The sequence below is a fragment of the Coturnix japonica genome, chromosome 2, assembly GCF_054131305.1.
Source record: "Coturnix japonica strain WE chromosome 2, WE-NBRP24, whole genome shotgun sequence".
Lineage (NCBI taxonomy): Eukaryota > Metazoa > Chordata > Aves > Galliformes > Phasianidae > Coturnix > Coturnix japonica.
In genome coordinates this window covers 119586877-119606092 of record NC_140664.1, presented here as the reverse complement: position 1 = coordinate 119606092, position 19216 = coordinate 119586877, and the positions used below count along the sequence as shown (strand labels likewise).

General features: G+C 37.8%; 1 protein-coding gene across 7 annotated transcripts in view; it reads left to right on the top strand.

Moving 5' to 3' along the window:
* CDK14 (cyclin dependent kinase 14) overlaps window positions 1-19216 on the top strand; it is a 289389-nt gene that overhangs the window by 51362 nt on the left and 218811 nt on the right. The window contains exon 1 of one of the 7 annotated variants that reach the window (XM_015853367.3): window positions 5574-6114. The exons of 5 other annotated variants lie outside the window; for them this stretch is intronic. Coding sequence is in view for 1 of the 2 variants with exons in the window: in XM_015853365.3 (XP_015708851.1) it covers window positions 6300-6374 (75 nt within the window). In the remaining variant the exon portion in view is untranslated. Of the gene's footprint in view, window positions 1-5573; window positions 6375-19216 lie in introns of those variants that run through there. One more of the 7 variants, XM_015853365.3, reaches the window with a different exon arrangement.

The following is a 19216-nucleotide window of genomic DNA, read 5'->3' as shown; positions in this document are numbered from 1 at the left end:
GACACTAGGTGAAATGAAAAAAAAAAACACAAAACAGTCTTTCATGTGAATTTCTCAAAGTGAAAATGAGGGAAAGCTAAAAACCCAGTGCTTTCAAACGAGGCTAGAGTTTCAGTGCATGACTTATTTAAACTTGAGAAAGTGATGAAAGTGAACATGTCCTTTTATGCTGAGACTTAATTCATTTATAGAAAGCTTTCTTATCCCATATAGATGACTTTGAAATGGGGTATCATTGAGTTTCAACTCTGTATGAGATCAACTGTAGGAGTAAATGTGACTTAAAAATGGAACGTTTTTGGAGATTCTTCCCTGGGGATTATACTTACAGATATAAAAAAAACTATCTATTGTTAATTATTTAAAACTCTCCCTAAAGAAAAGCTTGGTAAACTGTGTCTGTAGTGTTCATCATGAAAATTTTGTCACAGAAACTTTGCTACTCCTTTCCGATTAGCTAGAATTTATTTTTCATTACCAATGTGAGAATTGTCAGCTATGTGGTTTTATGGGCTGAGTGTTGTGGATAAGTTAGTTTAATTATATCTACTCCATTAAACTATCTTACTGATCCTCATCATCTAGACAATCTGCACAAGTCTGAATTTTTTTTATTTCTTCATTCTTTGTGGTGTTTTTGAAAAATGTGTGACTGTGTTGTTGATTAATTGTTTTCCTTAATAGTCTAAGTTCTTTTGCTTTCTACTTGTTAATTAATAACATTAAGAGTTTGCACATGGACATGAGGTTCTGTACATATACAAGTAAATCATAATTCTTAGTAGCAATGGTGCGTTTCTGTGGAGAATTTTACTAATGTAATGAAGGTACATCTATTTCTGCAGTGAATGTTGCTGCTTTTGACAATTAATTGATGCTAAAGATGAACGATGTTGTTTGACTACTATTTTTCAAGTTGGTGGTAAAGAATTTGGGCAAACAAGATACAGGTTTTTTACCTGCTGTGGTATAGCCATGTTTACTTTTCAGATTAGACGCGTTTTTTAACAGCATAATTTTAGTATATTACGAAGGCATGAAGACAGTACTAGCCAAGATAGAATTATGCCCATGTGCAATAGATAACTTTTTTTGGCAGATATGAAATGTGGCTGCAGGAGGAATATTAGTTATTTATTTTTATATCACACAATCATGGAATTGCAGGGGTTGGAAGGGACCTCAAAAGATCATTGTGTCCAACCTCCAACTAAAGCATGTACCCTATAATAGGTTGCACAGGTAGGCGCCCAGATTTGTCTTGAATGTTCCCATAGAAGGAGACTCCTCAGCCTCTTTGGGCAACCTTTTCCATTGCTCTCTGTCTGTTAACATAAATAAGTTCTTCTGTATGTTAGTACTGAACTTCCAGTGTTCAAGTAAAACTGAACAGATCAGTTGAGAAAAGATATCAGATTTTTTGATTGCCAGTGATAGTAGGATACTGAACTGGAGTATTCTCATCCATTCCAGTGTTTTGATTACAATGCATTAACCATCTTTTAAGAACAGTTTCTGTGAAATACTCTCTGTTGTTTATAAATTAGCTGGCTAGATTGCCAAATCACTTTCACAAATAAAACAGTGCATTTATTCTTTCTTCAGTATATTCAGTTGGTGGTTGTTAAAAATTGAAAGCCGAGTGCTGAGCTGTGTTTTTTCTTGGTTATGCAGTTTCTCTGTAAGATACTTGCTCATCTGTTGCATATGGTTATTACCTCCTGGGGCAGAGGAAGGGGTATTACAGTTAGACTTGCCATATACTTTGCCCTGTTCTGGATGATGTAAAGTAATAAACTGAGTACGTTATTTGTAAGTTATATTTTAGACAATATGTAATATGACCACAGGAAAAAAAAAGTGCCTATGGATATTCTTTGTGCTGTATACTATTAACAAATGATGAACTGATGGTCAGCAAACTAAACCTGCAGAGCTTTGACACTGTACAGTCAAAGTATAGTAATTTGTAGATTACTGTACATCTGTTATCTTGAAAAGCTTAAAAGATGACTCTGTATGTATAAGAAGTTGTTTTTGAATGCCAGTCAAACATCTTGGGGTTTGTCTTAGGATGTAAGTAGTAGCATGACATTCCACTTGTAATTCTAGACTGCCTCTGACTACCAGCCAGATTTCCCAATCCAGTTTGTGGTTCCATGAGCAGAAATAAGCATATATTTGTACTACAGCCAAGTTGCGCTCAATCACAGTCAGCAGATGGAGTTGGGAGTAGAGACAGGGATGGGATTAGTACTAGCACATGGGAAGGAAGGGGTTAAGGAGAGTAGGGATTCAAGCAAAAGTGCCAGGAGGCCTGCATGAATAAGCATGGAGTTCTTGACAAAATTCAAACATGAAGGTTACATACAGAAAGTGGAAGCAAGAGCAGGTGACTTTGGAGAAATACAGAGACATTATCCAAGCATGCAGATTATGCAGTTAAGAAAGCCAAAGCCCAGCGGAAATTGATTCTGTTGAGGGATGTCAAAAGCAGCAAAAAGGGCTTTTGTTAAGTATGTGATTGGAACTAAGAAAACTAGGGAAAATCTTGGTCTCCTGCTGAATGCAACAGGGATCATTGTAACACAGGACATAGAAAAGTCTGGGGTACCAAATGTTGTCTTTGCCTTTAGGATTTACTAGCAAGATCCACCTTTTAGAATCTCTAGGTATTAGAGACCAGGAGGAATTCTGAAGCAAGGTATATGTAACATCAATGAAAAAGGACTATTTTTGAGAATAAAGTTTTAGCAGACTGGACATATCGAAGTCCTGATGGGTTACACCCGTACATGCTGAGAGTCTACTGAAGCTACTCTCAATACTTGCTGATTCACTGTGCTGACTGGAAGAGTTGCGTGAGGACTGAAGAAAAGTAAATGTTTTCCTTATTTTCAGAAATGGCTAGGAGAAGGACTTGCAGATCTACTGGCTGGTCAGCCATACCTTAATCGTAGAACCACAGAATTGCAGGGGTTGGAAGGGACCTCAGGAGATCATCAAGTCCAGTCCCTTGGATAAAACAGGTACCCTGCAATAGATTGCACAGTTAGGTATACAGATGTATGCCTTAAATATCTCCATAGAAGAAGACTCTATAACATCTCTGGGCAACCTGTTCCAGTGCTCTGTCATCCTTGACTGTAAAGTTCTTCTGAATGTTAGTATGGAGCTTCCTATATGGAAGGAGCTATATGGAAGGAGCTGTATGGAACTAATCTAGAAAATTATTTCAGACATGTGAAGCACAAGAAAGTCATCAAGAACTGTCAGCTTGAATTCTGGGGGGAAAGGAACCCAAAGGTTCCTTCATGCTTGACTAGCTTCTTAATTTTTTTTGGTGAAATGGATGCCCGGGTAGCTGAGGAAAGCAGTGGGTATTGTCTACTTAGACTTCTGAGTGGCTTTCAATATGGCTTCCTCTAATCTCTACAACTGATGGAGAAACTGATGAATCATGGTCTGGATGGGCAGACAGTGGAGTAGATTGAAAGCTGTCTGGACACGGTGGGTAGTAATCAATGGCATGAAGTTTAATTAGAGCAGAGTGTCCCATTGGTCACTACGAGGTTCAACATCTTTCTTAGTGACCTGGATGAAGGGGCATACTCTTAATCTGTCTGACAATGGTGCAAAACTGTAGGGAGCGGGTGATATGTATTAGGGTCTTACTGTCAGCCAGAAGGTCCTGGACAGACCAGAGTAGTGGACTGATGGGAATTTCATGCAGTTCATCGAAGGGAAGAACTAAGTCCAGTACCTGGGGAGGAGCAACTTCAGATACCTGTATACATTGTGGACCAGCTGACTGTAACAACCTGCCCATCCTTTGGTAGCCTGCTCAAGGGGTCCTGCCTGAGCAGGGGCTGAACTAGGCAGGCTTCAGGGGTTCCTTCCTAACTCAGATGTTATGTGAGTCTGAGGGAGTTGTCACCTAATGTAGATATTGTCAGTTTCATTGGAGCTGTTAAGACAAATGCTGTGCTTCCTACAGGCAAACAAGAGACTCTATTTTTCAGACTTTCTTTTTATCAGGTGAATGTTTATGGTAGGGAAATATAATAAATGTAAATGTTTTATGTAGAAAAAATAATAAGGGAGATTTTTGGCTTCTTTGAGTTGGATCTTATAACCTTGTAGTCTGTTTGGCTTGCTTACAGTTTCCACACCTTGGGCCCAAAATCTTACTTGCTTCTGGAATGAAAAGCATTGTGTTCCAGTTCCCCACATGCTGTCTACCACTTTGTTCTTGGTGTAATGCGTCTTCTGGGGTGTGTTGGTCTCCACAGCTGCTTACTTACCAGCTCTGTTTTTTTATCTGAGGATCCTTCTGACTGATTTTTCTCCTTTTCAGACCAATCTGATGTCAATAGTGTAAGATATCTAAATGTTTTGAATATACTTTTTCATCATTTCATCTTGAAAGCTTTTTCAAGTTTTCTTTGGACCTTGACATTTGAGACACCTGACAGGAAAAGTTTTGCCTGGATGGAACATTTTTCTCAGGTGAAATGAAGCCTTTGTCTGCTTAAAAACCAACCCAGGAAACTGAATAGTCTTCTGGAATATGCCCCTATGACAAAGAGTGGGAAACAGACGAGGGCAACAAACAAGTTCTACCTTGGGATTTTGGGAACATCTTGCAGAATTTTTTGTCATTCAAGTTTTATTTAAGCCACTGGTGCTTGCCTCAGCTGTGAACTTTGAGATGAGATGTAATCAAACATGTTTTAGAAACTATGGAAGAATCCAAGCAAAGGCTTAGGGTTCAGACATGTTGTACTTTCTTCAAACTGGGACTCTACAGAAGGGCACATTTTTGAAGTTGGTGGGTGAATCACTGGATCTGTCCAGTCATGAGCCAGGGTTGTGTTTTGCCTCCTGGTTTAATTGCCTCTCTTTGTAATGTACAAATGCTGTCCTTCTGTGCTTAACACTACCTATGCCTTGGGTGAAGCAGATGTTTCTGTCTGTTCAGGATAAGCTCTTTCTCCTGGCACTGAATACAGATATATGGCTGTTCCCTTTCCCAGCACAGTCTGTCCAGTGCCCCCCAAAGCCCCAGGAGGATTCTGGGGAGCCAGGAGCCATCTAAAGCAGAGGCCAGTAGGGGCTGCTGTAGGAGTAGGAGATGGAGAAGATTTGCTGCCTTTCTGTTGGAGAAGCCTTCCTTGTGTGTTTGTTCTGCTGCCCTCTTTTCTCTTGTACCACACCCAGGCTTGCTTGGGCTCAGCCGTGTCTTCCCAGCACAGCACAGGTGTCTGTTGCTTACTCACAGCTCTGTATGTTTGCATGTTCATAAATTAAATGTTAGTTTTCGTTGTTACAGTGTTAGAATTAACTTTCTAGTTTGTATTCTGGCTCAATAAATTTTAGATGCTTTCTCATATTTATTTTTCCTATGGAAGTGGGCAGTGGTGTTCACAGTTCTTATTTCCAGATGTCCTTAGGTTATTGTTTTAATGTCATTTGTCACTTGAGAACTTGCTGGCTTCCTTCAGGACTGGGACATAATTGAATTGGGGATGATTAGTTGCATCCTTTTGATTGAATGTTGAGGTTTTTTTTCCTTAATTCCTCTGAAATCACCATTAGCTAGTTTGGCTGCAGCTCTGCATTCTGTTGAGGCAGTGCTGCATTGTAAATCAATATCTTTTCAAAAAGACTGCTGTAAATTGCCTAGATAGCATATGCATGGTTACTTTGGCTGCAATGCTGCAGCAGAGCCTGGATAGTCTGCCTTTCTGGGAACTCCACAGGCAAGTCCATCATATATCTAAAAAAAAAAAAAAAAAGTGTTTTTAGAAAGAGCATGGTATTGCTGGTGAAATTTAGACAGAGAAATATTGTACGCTTGGTGCTCATCTGTGCCCTTTATATTTTATTCCACTGGGATTACCCTGTCTTTAGGGATTTCTTTGTTTTCTGCTTTAGATTTCCCCCTTTCTTAGCTGTAGTACAGCCGTAGCGTTTCAGCTTGCTAGTGCAGAAAGATGTTGTGAATTCATTCAGTTGCTGAATGAGCCCGGCCTGGCTGCAAACACTAACATTGCCAGAGACATGTCAAAGAGTTGCCGGTGGATCTAACCTGATCGAGGCAACAACACAACGGTAAGATGGGGCTTGTTTAAATGCCTGGCATTAGGAGAGCGCTGGGCTTTCCTGCTTAAACCCGAAGCCTAGTTATCACATGCTTCCAACTTGAGCAGGATGCGTTCTGTGCATGTCAGGGTGGGTTTTCATTGGAATGCTTAAAATCCAGACGGAGGAAGGCGGTGGGAAGCTGGGGATGCCACATGAGACCTCTCGGCAGCCACCCCGGTGAGACTCCCCGGCAGCGCTGCCTGCGGTTTGTAAATATCAGGGAAAAGGTAGGAGAAGCTTAAAAGCAATGCTTTTCTTGCTACTGCTTTGTATTTCTCTCTCCGGCAGCCTTATTTATTATTGCATTAAGAGGATAGTATGGGCAATTTTTTCTGATATATGCTTGGCTGAATGCCCTCTGGGACGAGTGAGTGAAGGACATGATCAGCCACTTCTTCATCTCTGCTAACAAGTCAGTGCATCTTGCTAGATCCGAATGAATGTCTTTATCAGTTACAGATCTGCTTGATGTGGGGAGATAAAATTAAAATGATCCTTTCTAAACACAGGCTATATCATGGACGTCAGAATATCTTTTTTGCCTTATGAAGCTCTGTGATTATTTCTATCACATGCTGTCTTTATTTAATACAACAGATAGTGAGGGAGTCATTTTAAGTAATTCTTCTTGAATGCTTATGTAGGAGTGCGTTGGTAGCATTTTGGGTCTTACTGGAATTTTTCAACATGCATGAAAGCTTCAGGAAGCAGCGTGTTCAGGAAAAGAGAGGAGGGGAAAAGCAGCACTAATGATTTGTAGTTTAAAACGTGGCCATTGTGTGGAATAATTTGAAATATTTTTGTTGATGTAGCTGACAGTTAAGTCAAGTCATAGGTTAATCTCAACAGAAATCCAATAAATGTATTTCACCGTATGTTCTAGTACTTAAAGCAAACCAACTCTGGTAGTAATGGTAGAGTGATGAAATATGTGTTTTGCTATTAGTGGTTAAGGGTAAAAGCAGGGGAGTTTTACTTCTAGGCAGGCATGTTTATACTTTGTGCAGTGTGTGAATTACAATCCAAAAAACAATCAGTTGTATATCAAAGTGGGATCAAATAGCTAGTTTGACAGCAGTGCCTGTTTTTTGTTTTCTGGTTTTTTTCTTTTTTTCTGTGCTTGCCAATTAAGTGTTTTTTTTTCTTAGTCACTGAATACTATTAAAGGGGGAAGATTTAGTCCTATTAATTATTTTCTGAAATTTTCATTATTATCTTACTGGTGCTCCTTATTTCAATACAACTCTTGAACATGTAATACTGTATCTATTGCAGTATAATTGATGTGAAGTGGGCAGTTTCACACTGTCTACAAACTTGCACAGTTTTGCCTGAAAAAAGTAGAAATACTTCTTTTTGGTTCAAGAACAACCTTAAATGCTTCTGTTACGATAGCTTCAAGTGTTTTTACAGTGTGTGTATTTATTTATTTTTTTAATGCCAGTTTTCCTTTGCTTATGCTGTCTGACCATTTGCATACCTTTAGTGCATATCTCATTGGTTGATACATAGAAGTAAACTAGCCATTTGTGTTTGCTTTTTACTTTGTATGAGCTGTGAAAGTCCAGAAGCTCTTTAAAGATTCTTTAAAGAAAATATTCAATTAGAGTATTTCTTAGCCATGTTTTTTCCATCCACATATATACGTGAAATCTGTTTTTTCTAATAACAACTTTTTTTTCTTTTTTTCTTTTTTTTTTTTTCTTTTTTTCCTGAAACCGATTTTCTCCCCAGATGCTGAAACCACCCTCTCTGTCCATTGTGTTACTGTCTCTGGGGTTCACACATCTTAGTTTTCTGATCTTAAGAAATCAGTGACGCTTTGGAATTTTTTAATGCTAAGATTTAGTTAAACACAAACCCCAAATTAATTAGGACAAAAAATATAACGTAGAAAGGCTTGGTCAAAAGTTATGCATGCAGTTGGGAAATGTAAAATATGCATAGTTCAATAGGCAAGTAAGACTGAATGCTCCATAAAGATTATTACCTTACTGGGTGAATCAGTTTTGTAGTGAGAACGATCATATCTGGAGATTAGAATTTATCTAAGGAAAGAATATTCATCGTATTATCCTCGATAATTCCAGATAGGAAGAGTTTCAAAAGTTTTATGGATCATATTGAAGTTTCGGTTGTCAACACCATATTTCCTTGCAAAGGATGTTAGCGTGGCTTGAAGTCCTACAGCAAGAGTGATCATCTCACTGTTTTTAAATCTATTTTATTGTGAAAAACACACTGTTTTTAATGTTTTTCTCTAAACCTGTAAGTTCAGACAGGCTATTTAAAGAGCTGACCTATGTGCTACTTCCCTCTTGGTTAGGTGCTCTTCTCTGGCAGGCCAGTCTTGTTTCTCTGAAACCCTGCAGACAAGAAAATGGATAGTACTATCAAAAGAATTTGTGATTACACTGCAGTACAAAAATCCATAGTCAATCACAACTCGTGGTTGGCTCGGGCGCCACAAACATGAGTCACAAAGCTCCGGTGGCATCCAGCTGTCATAGGTAAGAGATCATTTTGTTCTTAAGGAAAATCCATGTGCAATGCCATCTACCGCTGAGCATTTCAACTCATGCTGTTTTCAGTGTGCTGGCCTGGCCTGACCTATGTGATCAGCAGGAATTTGCAGGGGACAGACCTTGTGGAAATGCTCAGCCTGGGTCAGGTGAGGGTCTTCCAATGCAAAATTTGTTGACTATAAATACGACTTATTTCTCATAACCCATATTCTCTTGGGTTATTTCTCATTGGGGTCTTGGGATGTTTCAGGTAGCAATAGATTGATAATTATATCTTACATAGTGTCTTGAAGTGGAGAGTATCCTGGCAAATGTGAACTGAAACAACAGGGAAAGAGGCTTCATGATACCAGTTCTCTAAAGCCTCTTTCTAAAGAAAATTTAAAATTACATCCTTCTATTTATATAAAATCCATATACTTTAGTTCTTGAATAAGGAATTTCAGGTTAAATATAGTGCTTTCAGAGTTCTAGTTCCCTCAGGTAGTTCCAGAATGGCTTTCAGCATCTCTTGTCTTTCATGTGAAGGTATGCAAACAGAAAGTTGCTTATATAAGGAAAAGATTCCTAAGGAATTTTTTTAAGTAAAAAAAAAACCCATAATCAATATTGAAGTTGGGTTTTCTACTAGAAGCAGTTTCATGTGTAATTAAGAGCTTCTGTGTAATTTTTTACTTTTCTATAGTTTGATCAATACCTTTGTATGACTACTTTTTGCTTTTGACGTAAGTTTGTCCATTTCCAAAAGTAACAGTTATATAAATCTTGTTTGAGTGTGGCATATCTTCCTCTTCGTGCCCTGATATAAGGCTATTCTGGATTTAGCAATTAAGAAAAGAGCAAATGGTCAAGTAGTGATTTATCGCTGTGTTGGTTGTTGCATTCAGAGAATTACCTCATTTTATCACATTTTTGAATCAACAGCATAAGCAGAGCATGTCAAAATAACTTTTAGAATTTTCCTTCTATTGGATGTAAGTATTGAGATTATACTCCTTTTTGTGTCATTCTTTTATGTAGGTGGGTCATCTCTGAATTTCCTATATGAGTTCTAAACTGTCCTATGACGGCACACTGGTCAGAAATTTTTAATTTAAAATCGTTGGTGGGATTTTTGCTTTGTTTTACAAAACTTTTCATTATATATTATTAAGATTTTTGATAGTTACTGCTATGGTAGAACTTGCTGTCTTAATGACTATGGGATCCATTGTAGCTTCTGACTTAAGAAGATTTGTGATAAACTTAAGCTAGACTTCATATAAATGAAAAGTAGTCTAAACTAGTTGCAAAGAGCATGTCAGCAAGAATTTGACCCAGTTTATATCATTCTATACAGGAAATCATTATTTATATTTCAGTTTTGCCGTATAGGATGTTTACTAATATTAAATTGTTTATGACTTACCTGAAGAGAAAATTACCAAATGTTGCGAAAAGAGCAGTGAGGAGATAAAGCAACTGGAAATAAGAGAATAATGTCAGTTTGTGTATTGTGAAGGCTCAGCATCATTTATCTCTGATGCAATCTACTCCTACAGACACAGCACATTTGAATATAACCTCTTTCAGACTATTAAATCTTCATAGAAGTGTGAAGAAAAAGTATTCAAAACTGTAGAGAATGTGTGTGAAATCTTACTGGATTTCTATGTAAATTGAGTTTTTCTCTATGAACAAATATCTTCTGTTAATAAAATATCAGATACAAATATAGTTTTTTCATAAAGAAGAGTTGTTTTGGAAAGTTCCAGGGTGCCTGGTTTTGATACCACCTGCCAAAGTGTAGGAATTGCCACTTGTAACTGGCATGTGGGTAAGGAATTACCTGTTTCTGGCCAAGTAGACCGGGTACCAAATAGGGTATCATTACAAAGTGTGTTTTTACTGTTGTTAGGCAGCCATTTAAAAAAAAACCTCACAAAATAATTAGTCAGTCGTAGTTTTGTGAAGTGTTTTCGTGAGAAACTTACTGAGCTGTAAAGATAGAGGACTTCTTACTGGTGTTCTTACTTGAATGCTGGACGTGAGTTTTTAAACCAATTTACTGCTTGGATTTTGTTGTTTGTTTCAAGTCATTTGAGATGAACTCCCAGCTTTGGAGGCACAAATTGCCCCTGACTGCAGCAGACTTGATTGTTTTGTACTGTTAGGGCTTTCTCTCTGGAATTGATTTGAGCACACTCATATGTCTACTGCAGTACACGTTTTCCCTTGAACTCATCAAAGAAGCAGCAGTGATTTTCACTTTTCTGTTGAGATACCTAGTTTTTTGAAAATTGAGCATTATCTCTTTGCTGTTCAGAGAATTCTCATAAAATTACCATTGTCCTTATAATGAACTCTTCTCACTGTCTCACTTTGAAACCTCTCCATTTAAGCTTTATACATCTTTGCAAGAGAAGATATCCTTGAGTGTTCTTCATATGCTGAATAAGTTTGACTGTTACAATATTCATTAGAGCCCCAGACAAAATCCTGGATTATGAGGTGTAGGACATTTTCAGGAATTCTGCCTTTTTTTTTTTTTTTTCCCAACATAGTGCATTGTATCCAGAGAAGCAAGTTTCATTATGCTTTCTTGCACTTACTGCTTTGCAAGGTATTGCAAAGTCTGACAAATTTACAGTAGTTGCTGGAAAATTCCTTTAAGACTTTTTGTTCCAGTTTGGAAGAATTCTGTAACCAGGTCTTTTATCTGGAAAGCAACAACAACAAAAGGTGTTTTGGATCCAAACACAGGTCAGAACTCTCCTCCTTTAATAGCGTGTGAATCTGGACTTGTCATCCTCATCTGAACTCTCAAACTTTCACAAAAGAAAATATCAGTAGAAAGGTCATGGATGGCTCTTTCTAAGGCTTCTGGGAGATGAGATTGGAATGCAGGTTATTTCAGATCTTTGAGGAGTATTCAGGTGACAGAATAATGACAACGATTTAGATTTTTTTTCTTGCTATACCTTTATACTGATATGATAGAGGATACCTTGTCAAATCCAGTGGCTTGGAAGATAATATGTAAGGGACCAGATCTGGCATCGCTGGGAGAGATTGTCTTTCCTTGTGACACTGCTTTGCCTGGGAAGCTACATTTCTTAAGCTGTAAGGTTGTTGACCTCAGGGATGAAAAACCTAAGAGTAGGGGATATTTCTTTCTTAGTTCTAGAATGAAACTTTGAAATGTACTAGCAACTTGAAATGAAGAACAGTCATTATCCAGTTTTTCATCTACCTTTTGGTAAAGTTAGTAAGAAGGTGGGCTTTGCAAGAGAAGGAAAGAAAGGGAAGAAGAAAAAAATGTAGAGATGAAGGAATTATATATATACGCGCATATTTTTATAAAGGAATTGGCCTGAGTGGAGGAAGAAGGAACCAAACCAATTTGCTACTCTAGTCTTGGATTATCTTTTGCAATGTACTTAGTAAAGGTTTTATTTTTGGTAGTATGTGAGATTCCTATTGATTTGCAACGGACTATAAAGCATGTGCTTTGGTGTAATGAAGGCAAGTGGTTGTAAAATCTTTCTGTCTGCAAATACATCTATTTTTGAAAGGTGATTGTATAACTTATCCCTTTCCTCTTTTCTTTTTATAAGAGAAGTGCCCTTCAGTCTTGCATTCTTAAAACAATATTTTACTGGTTTTTAGTCTGAAGCAAACGTTCTGGTTCATTTTAATTATAAATTAAGCTTTTATCTCATCATATCTCATTGCTTTCATCTGACTTCAGACTCACCACATAAATGAATTGAGTTGAATTTTAATACTGTAGTTGACTTTAGGTCTTATATCCTCGGTTGCATGACCAGATCTGACCAACAGTAGTATTTTTGTTGTAGCCTCTGCTTGTAGGAGAACAAATAGTGCTTTTATTTTCAAGTGAAATTACTTGATGATAACTGTAAAAGAATCAAGTGGCTTGCAAGCATAGGCAAAGGAGGCTAAGGGTGCTAAGTAAAACTTGTTTTCAAGTCATGGAGTTGTTTACCATTTATTTTCTTAGAAACCCTACTGACACAGCCTTAGAATTCAGCAAGAATAGGCATTTTGCTGTCAAGTCTCTCAAGATTTCTCACACTTCAGAATGGTAGTGGGAAGACTTTCTGCATTTATGGATATGCCCTTGATTGCTTTTTGACTGGGGGGAATGTTGGAGGATAAAATAAATATATATACATGTGAACTCAGACAATATAATGTTCATTAAAAAAATCTATTAATGCACTTATGAGAAGAAAACTGCATAAACTCACAGTGGCACATGAAGCCATCTGTTGGAGCAGGAGGTTGGTATGATTGAAAATATATTTTTTTAATCTTTATTTTTAAATGCTGTTCATATGGTTACAGAGGAGGCTAGACAACAGATACAACTGAGTAACTAAGCAAAATAATATAGAGACCACCTGCCATGATTTCATGGGAGCCAATATGTGTTCAGGCTGTTTTTCCCCAGTTTTGCTGGTGCTGCTGGTGAATGTGACTTGCAGGCAGCCATCTGCCATGCTGCCCTCATGCCCTCCTGTTTGGTCCCTGGAAGACCAGCCCTTCTGACTCTGGGTGCAGCTAGTCCTGAACTGGGGCAATGGGAGCAGCAGCCCAGTTTTAATTCCATGAAGGACCTCAATAATGTGATACTTAATTTGCATCAAACCCAAGCGTCAGGCAGGTAAAAGAAAGAATTTATTTACTAGTGCCTTCAGTGCTAGCATAGCTGTTGTAGGGCATAAGTACAAAAATAGAGAGATGCTCCCCATTAGATCTGCTCCATTGAGTTTCTGTCTCTTTTAATGTATGTCACAGGCTGTCAGGACTTCTGGGTGACCTTCAGCTGAGACCCCGTCCTTAGGTGACTCCTGACTGCTGCTGTTGCAGAACAGGATTTGCTACAAGGACATATGTAGGCTTTTCTACACCTTAGGTCTAGTCTGGTCTCTCTTCAAAATCAGGCTTTTTTTTTTTCTCCCTCTATGAACATCAAATTTAATGGACTGAAAACTCACTTTTCTAAAGCTAAGCTGTTCTGTGAACAGAACAAAAACATTAATTTCAGAAATGCTCAGCTCCCCCTTGCCTTGTTCAAGGGACATATAATCATGTGCAATAATTCCTCACCCCTAGGATTATGCTCAATTCACTAATCATGCTAATTTTTGGTACTAATTTAGCAGAATAAATATGTGCTGTAGTGCAAGTTTGGCTGGGAAGTTGTATAAGCAGTGTCCACCGTAACTTCCAGGATGACATTTTTTTCCCTTGATTTAGGTGTTTAAATTTCTTCTCAGTTTGGTATGATTATGGGACTCTTAGTTCAGGTCTGATCAGTTGGCCTTTATATGAGAGTGACTTGTTTCACACTTGGCAGTTCAGCACAAGCATTTAATCTGCTCATTGAGTTCTGTGTTTCAGACAAACAGGGAATTAATGTCAGAGCTTTCAGTTCAAAAATTCTTCCATCTGGCACTCCAGTGACCTTTTTATATTTGCGTTCTTCCATATGACAAAGACAGTTGGTTTAACATCAGCTTTGATTTCAAAAATAAAAAGGCCATTTTTGGAATAAGCCTCTGAGATGGGCTGTCTCACAGATTTATGAGCAAGTTTGTGCAGCATGGATCCTGTGATATCACTAGATGCCACTTTGAGTCTCAGGGCTCTCTCCACATTTGTAGCTGATAGTTTATATCTAACATAGTTGGCAATTACTGTATCCATGTGAAGTTAAATAAATATTACTTGAGGATATGCATGACAGTTCTGGGACATAGTAGAGCCTTTTAGCCTAGAGGTCACCAGACAGAAATGGCAGGCCATCAGGACAGGTCATGTCTTTCCACCATTTTTTTCCTCAGACTATTTCTTCCCTCCCTCCTTCCCTCCTTCCATGACCATTGCTCTCTTTCTTCTGCTTCATTTTTTCCCTTTATTTTTCTGTCTCACATGAGTTCTCTCACTGTTCTTTGTAGCCGTGCCATCAAATTTTCAAGCCAAAGGCTTGGTGCATATAATTACAGGGAAAGGTGAGTGCTGAAGGACATTTCCTAAGTTTGGGCCTGACTGTGCTGGTTGCTCCAGTATGAAATCACAGATGATGTCTTGTAGCATTACATGCTCTACTTCTCCTTTCAGAATTTTTCGTTCCCTTATCGCTCATTCTTTGTTGATCTTCCTGAATAACATGACCCCAGTTTTCCTTCCTATTCAACTCATTTCTTGGTCTGTTTGTGCCGGAGTTTCTACCTGAGGTTGTTGCAGGGGCAGCTACGAGCCTTCTTGGAATGAGTATAGAGCACAGCCATCTGCATGTGACAGGCCTGTTGTGACAATACAGCTTCCTCCAAAGAGAACGAGCCTCCAACATTGTCAGTTCCTTTTTAATTTTGAACAAAACCACTTTATTCCAGAACATTCCCAAATGATGCTTTGTAAGTAGCAAATGTCAAATTCCAGTGCTGCCAGAATCTGCAAATGAGTCGTGTATTTCTCAATTGCCACGGTACCAAGACATGATGTAAAAGAACATGCTTATAGAAGATAATGAAAATTCATATGCAGATAGGATTTTTCAGTAAAATTAATGTTGGCTGTATGCTCTCAGCAGTTCAGTTGTTGAGTTAGTAGTCACTTGACTATTTATGATTATTTTTTTTCTTCTTATATCTTTCAGCTAAATTCAAGTGCTAAATCTTGTTCTCAGCAGTAATAAGATTGTTGTGCTACATTCCAGAGGGCTTTGGCTTTACAAATTATAATCTATATCTTCATAACATTTCACTTACAAAAGCCCAAGTGCTTTGCAAAATTAATTAGTGCTCCTGGTTCTCCTGGTTTCTCCTTGTGACAGAGGCAGGATTGTTATTACAAGCAGGAAAATGAAACTGCAGGGAGGTTGAGTGACTTCCTTGCCTCCAGTCATTCAGTTCGTTTTTTGTTTTTTGTTTATTTTTATTGCTCCATCATGGGTGCCAGGTCATTTATTTCCCTGTATAGGGTCCTTTCATATACTTCTGCTGAAAACAGTCCAAATAGCGGAATTCAGATGTTCTGCTTGCTATTTTTAGTAAGGATTTTGGTTCTTTACTCTCGTATTTACCCAACTGACCACTTCTTCCCAGAATGTACACATTAGGCAATGCCTAATACGGAAGAGTGCCACCAAAACTTGAATGATGATTTATTTTATTTATATTTTTTTACTTTTTGCATAAGTACCTACACAGTAGATGACCAAAGCAAAAATTTGCTACGTGCTATGTATAGGAAAAAAACCAAGCACAACATGTCCTCCTAGAAGACACGATGAGCTTTAGAGCAGTATGTCTTTACACTATACAGACTCATTTATTTATTTTTTTCTGTCAGTGTGTTGAGATGTTGGTTCTGTTACACCAAAGCTTAAGAAAAGATTGTTTTTCGTTACTGAGAATGTCTTTATTCATCTGAAAGAAGTCCAGTGATATGGGACAGCCTTTCTTTTACTAAGTACCTTAGCAGGTAATTAATTCAGGGGACATTCATGGCTGTTTTAAAATTCATGACCCGTAAGGACTATAAATTACTTACATGTTTTAACTGATTACTCTCACTCTTTAAATACTATCTGATTTGAAATTGTAAATGAATTAATCCCGCAGCCTTTAATTCTAAGAATATGGTTTGCTTGGGAGCTCTGAATTTTGCCAATGACGATGAAATGAAAAAAAAAACCAAAACAAACTTACATTGGAATGGTATCATGGTAACTATATTTGCTGATTTTTTTGACTTGAAACCCGGATGCAGATTAAGGAATATTGCCTGAAATGATATAAGGTGAATCAAAGAGACGTCTTCATTTAGAAATGATTCCTTGAGCAATTATGCTTACTTTTATTTATTTAATGGAGCATATTATGGAGTTCTTTGATGCAGCAACTTGAATTTTCAGGCTCGTCAGTGTTAATTTTTATGGGGAAAATAAAAAAAAATGGGGCTGTTTGCAGCTATTATGCCTTGAGGTATGATAAATAATGTGATGTTGGAGTGGGTGACATAGGAAACTATAGCCCCGTGATTCTTCCTAGTGTAATGGTGATTAAGCATGTTTATCCTAGAGTGGCCTTGGGATCTTCTCAAACCGACTGAGAGACTGAATAGGATGTTGGGAAAAATGGCTGGCCAGGCTTTTTTGTTGTCTGCTATGTGCTATTTTCTGATTCTGACCAAGAGCTAAGAAAGTTGCAAAGTATAATCTGTCATGCTTTTTTTGTGATTCTCAAATTAGGAATTGTAAAGTGTATGATGTTCTAATGTTCTGAGTGTGTTCTTTCTTTAATTATTTTAAAAAACAAGAGAAGCACTAAAATAACCTCTTGTACAAGAGTGCACTAGGTTTTATTTTGTGTTACATTGCCAGAAGATGTAATAGCTCAAGTTAATATTAGAATTGTCATGACTGTTACGATTTGATAGATAAATAATCCTTTCTCTATTTTTCAAAAGTAGAGAAAACTCTTCAGGCAGCTACCAGGTGGGTCTTTGTGCTGTAAGTTTTAAGAGTCAAGTGACTTTTGTCTCACCATCTCACATTTTGTCTTAGATTTTTAGCTGAGACAGACTAAATAATTTGGGACATGTTTAACAAGGGGATACCCTTCAGCTATCAGTGTGTGCAGAATGAATGAGACATCCCTAGTAGTTCTGGTGACTATTTGGGATGTTGATGTAGAGTCTGGAAGTGGGGAGTGAGACAACATATAGAAATACAACTGTGTATTTTATGTTAGAGATTGCATAAGAGTTGTAACAGGAAAATGTTCATGGGGAAGTGCTTCTGTCAGATTACACCTAGGATGACAGGAATCTTTTTTCCAAGGCCAGGCTGAAGGACTCTCACTGTGTAGGAACAAGTACTCGTTGCTATTTTCAGATTTCCCATAGAGATGCTGAGTCCCTGGACAATTTCTAAGTACTTTTCCCAAACAGTGTCTTCAAAACAAAGAAACAAAAACACAAAACCAGAAAAAAGAGTTTCTGTAGGACTATTCCATTCTCTACTGAGAAGAGCACAAGAAGATTCAGAGATTTGAAGTATTGATGTCCTACATGTAGAGTTTGCTTGTACCATTTATACTTCATACCACCTTTGCTTTGTTTTACTTTTTTTCCTGGCAGGCACGTGTGTCTCATACATTGGTACTAAGTCTGCCCCTTGTTTCTGCCTCTCTGTAGCTGTTCTTGTTTACACCTGTTTTTCAACATGCTTTTGGGAAGTGCCCTCAATGTGGCTCCTGCGAGGCTGGAATGCCAGCAATGGGAAGCAGGCACAGCTCCCTTCTGCTTACAGAGTGATCAAAGTGAATCAACTGGTGACTTTTTTGGGCCTTTACTACTGGATGCATTAAGTTGATTGGCCTTTTCTTGTCCTGTTTCCTCTAAAGAAGAGAGAAGGCATAAACTGAGAACCCAACATTATGAGATATGTTGGCAGAAGTACCTGTTCTGAAAGAGAAAGCTATGACTGTGCTGCACGTGTTCTAAAAGCCAAGTCATTTCTGGAATAGTTTGTACTTCTGAAAGTTTGGCTTTGAATATAAGTTGTGGTGGGAAAAGTACTGAGTTACGGTAGAAGCTCCTGAAGGGGAAGGAAATGCTCAGTGTTAAAACACTTTAATATTTACTTGTATGATGATTTAAGTTAAAGAAACAATAATTAAAACTGCATAATGGCTCATGCTAGGAGGAATTTGTGTTAAATGAATATGACACTTATATTATTTCTCCTGATTGCATTTTATAAATCATAATTTTCATCTTGTTTATGACCAGCCAAGTTATCATCTATATGGGGTGTATTTGGTCTAAGTGTTTGTAATGGTTAAAGTACCATTGATGGCATCTTCATGTAACACTGCTTTTAGACTATGGGTAGCATTTACAGCATCCCAGTAAGTGTCTGTGCCACAGTATTAAGTACAGAACTAGATAGATTTTATAGAGCAAGGGGCAAGAAGAGGTAATGAATCATTTAGATTGACTTCCTATATGTCATAAGCTGTTACACTTTGTTGAACTTTGTTTTTTTATTCCAGTAACTGTAGCTAAGCAGAATATTCAACAGAATATCTGCTTGTTAACAGAATATGCTCCTTGTCAGCAAGGAGTTATCAGGTGATATATGGTGAGCCACTGTTCTAAGAGTTTCTGACATTAAACATTTGTACATACTATTTGAGTGGCTGAAATTTGTAGGAATCACTTTTGTAAAACAGAGCTAGGAAAAACGATACCTAAAAGGTTGAATTAGTGTAGCATCAGAGTTCAGACCTGTGCTGTTCCAAACAGTGCCATGGATATCCCACGGAAATCAAAGATTATTTATGTGCACAAGAAGGTTTCCAAAACATATTAAACATCACTTTTGCTCAATACACGCTTACATGCTTATTTGCATGATAATTCACTTTGATAACTCACATAATAAGTAAAGTGAGCTCACGTGTTGACTGGAACAGAGGATGGCATGTCTGTGTGCCCTTCACCCAGCAGCACCTGAGGTTCTCATG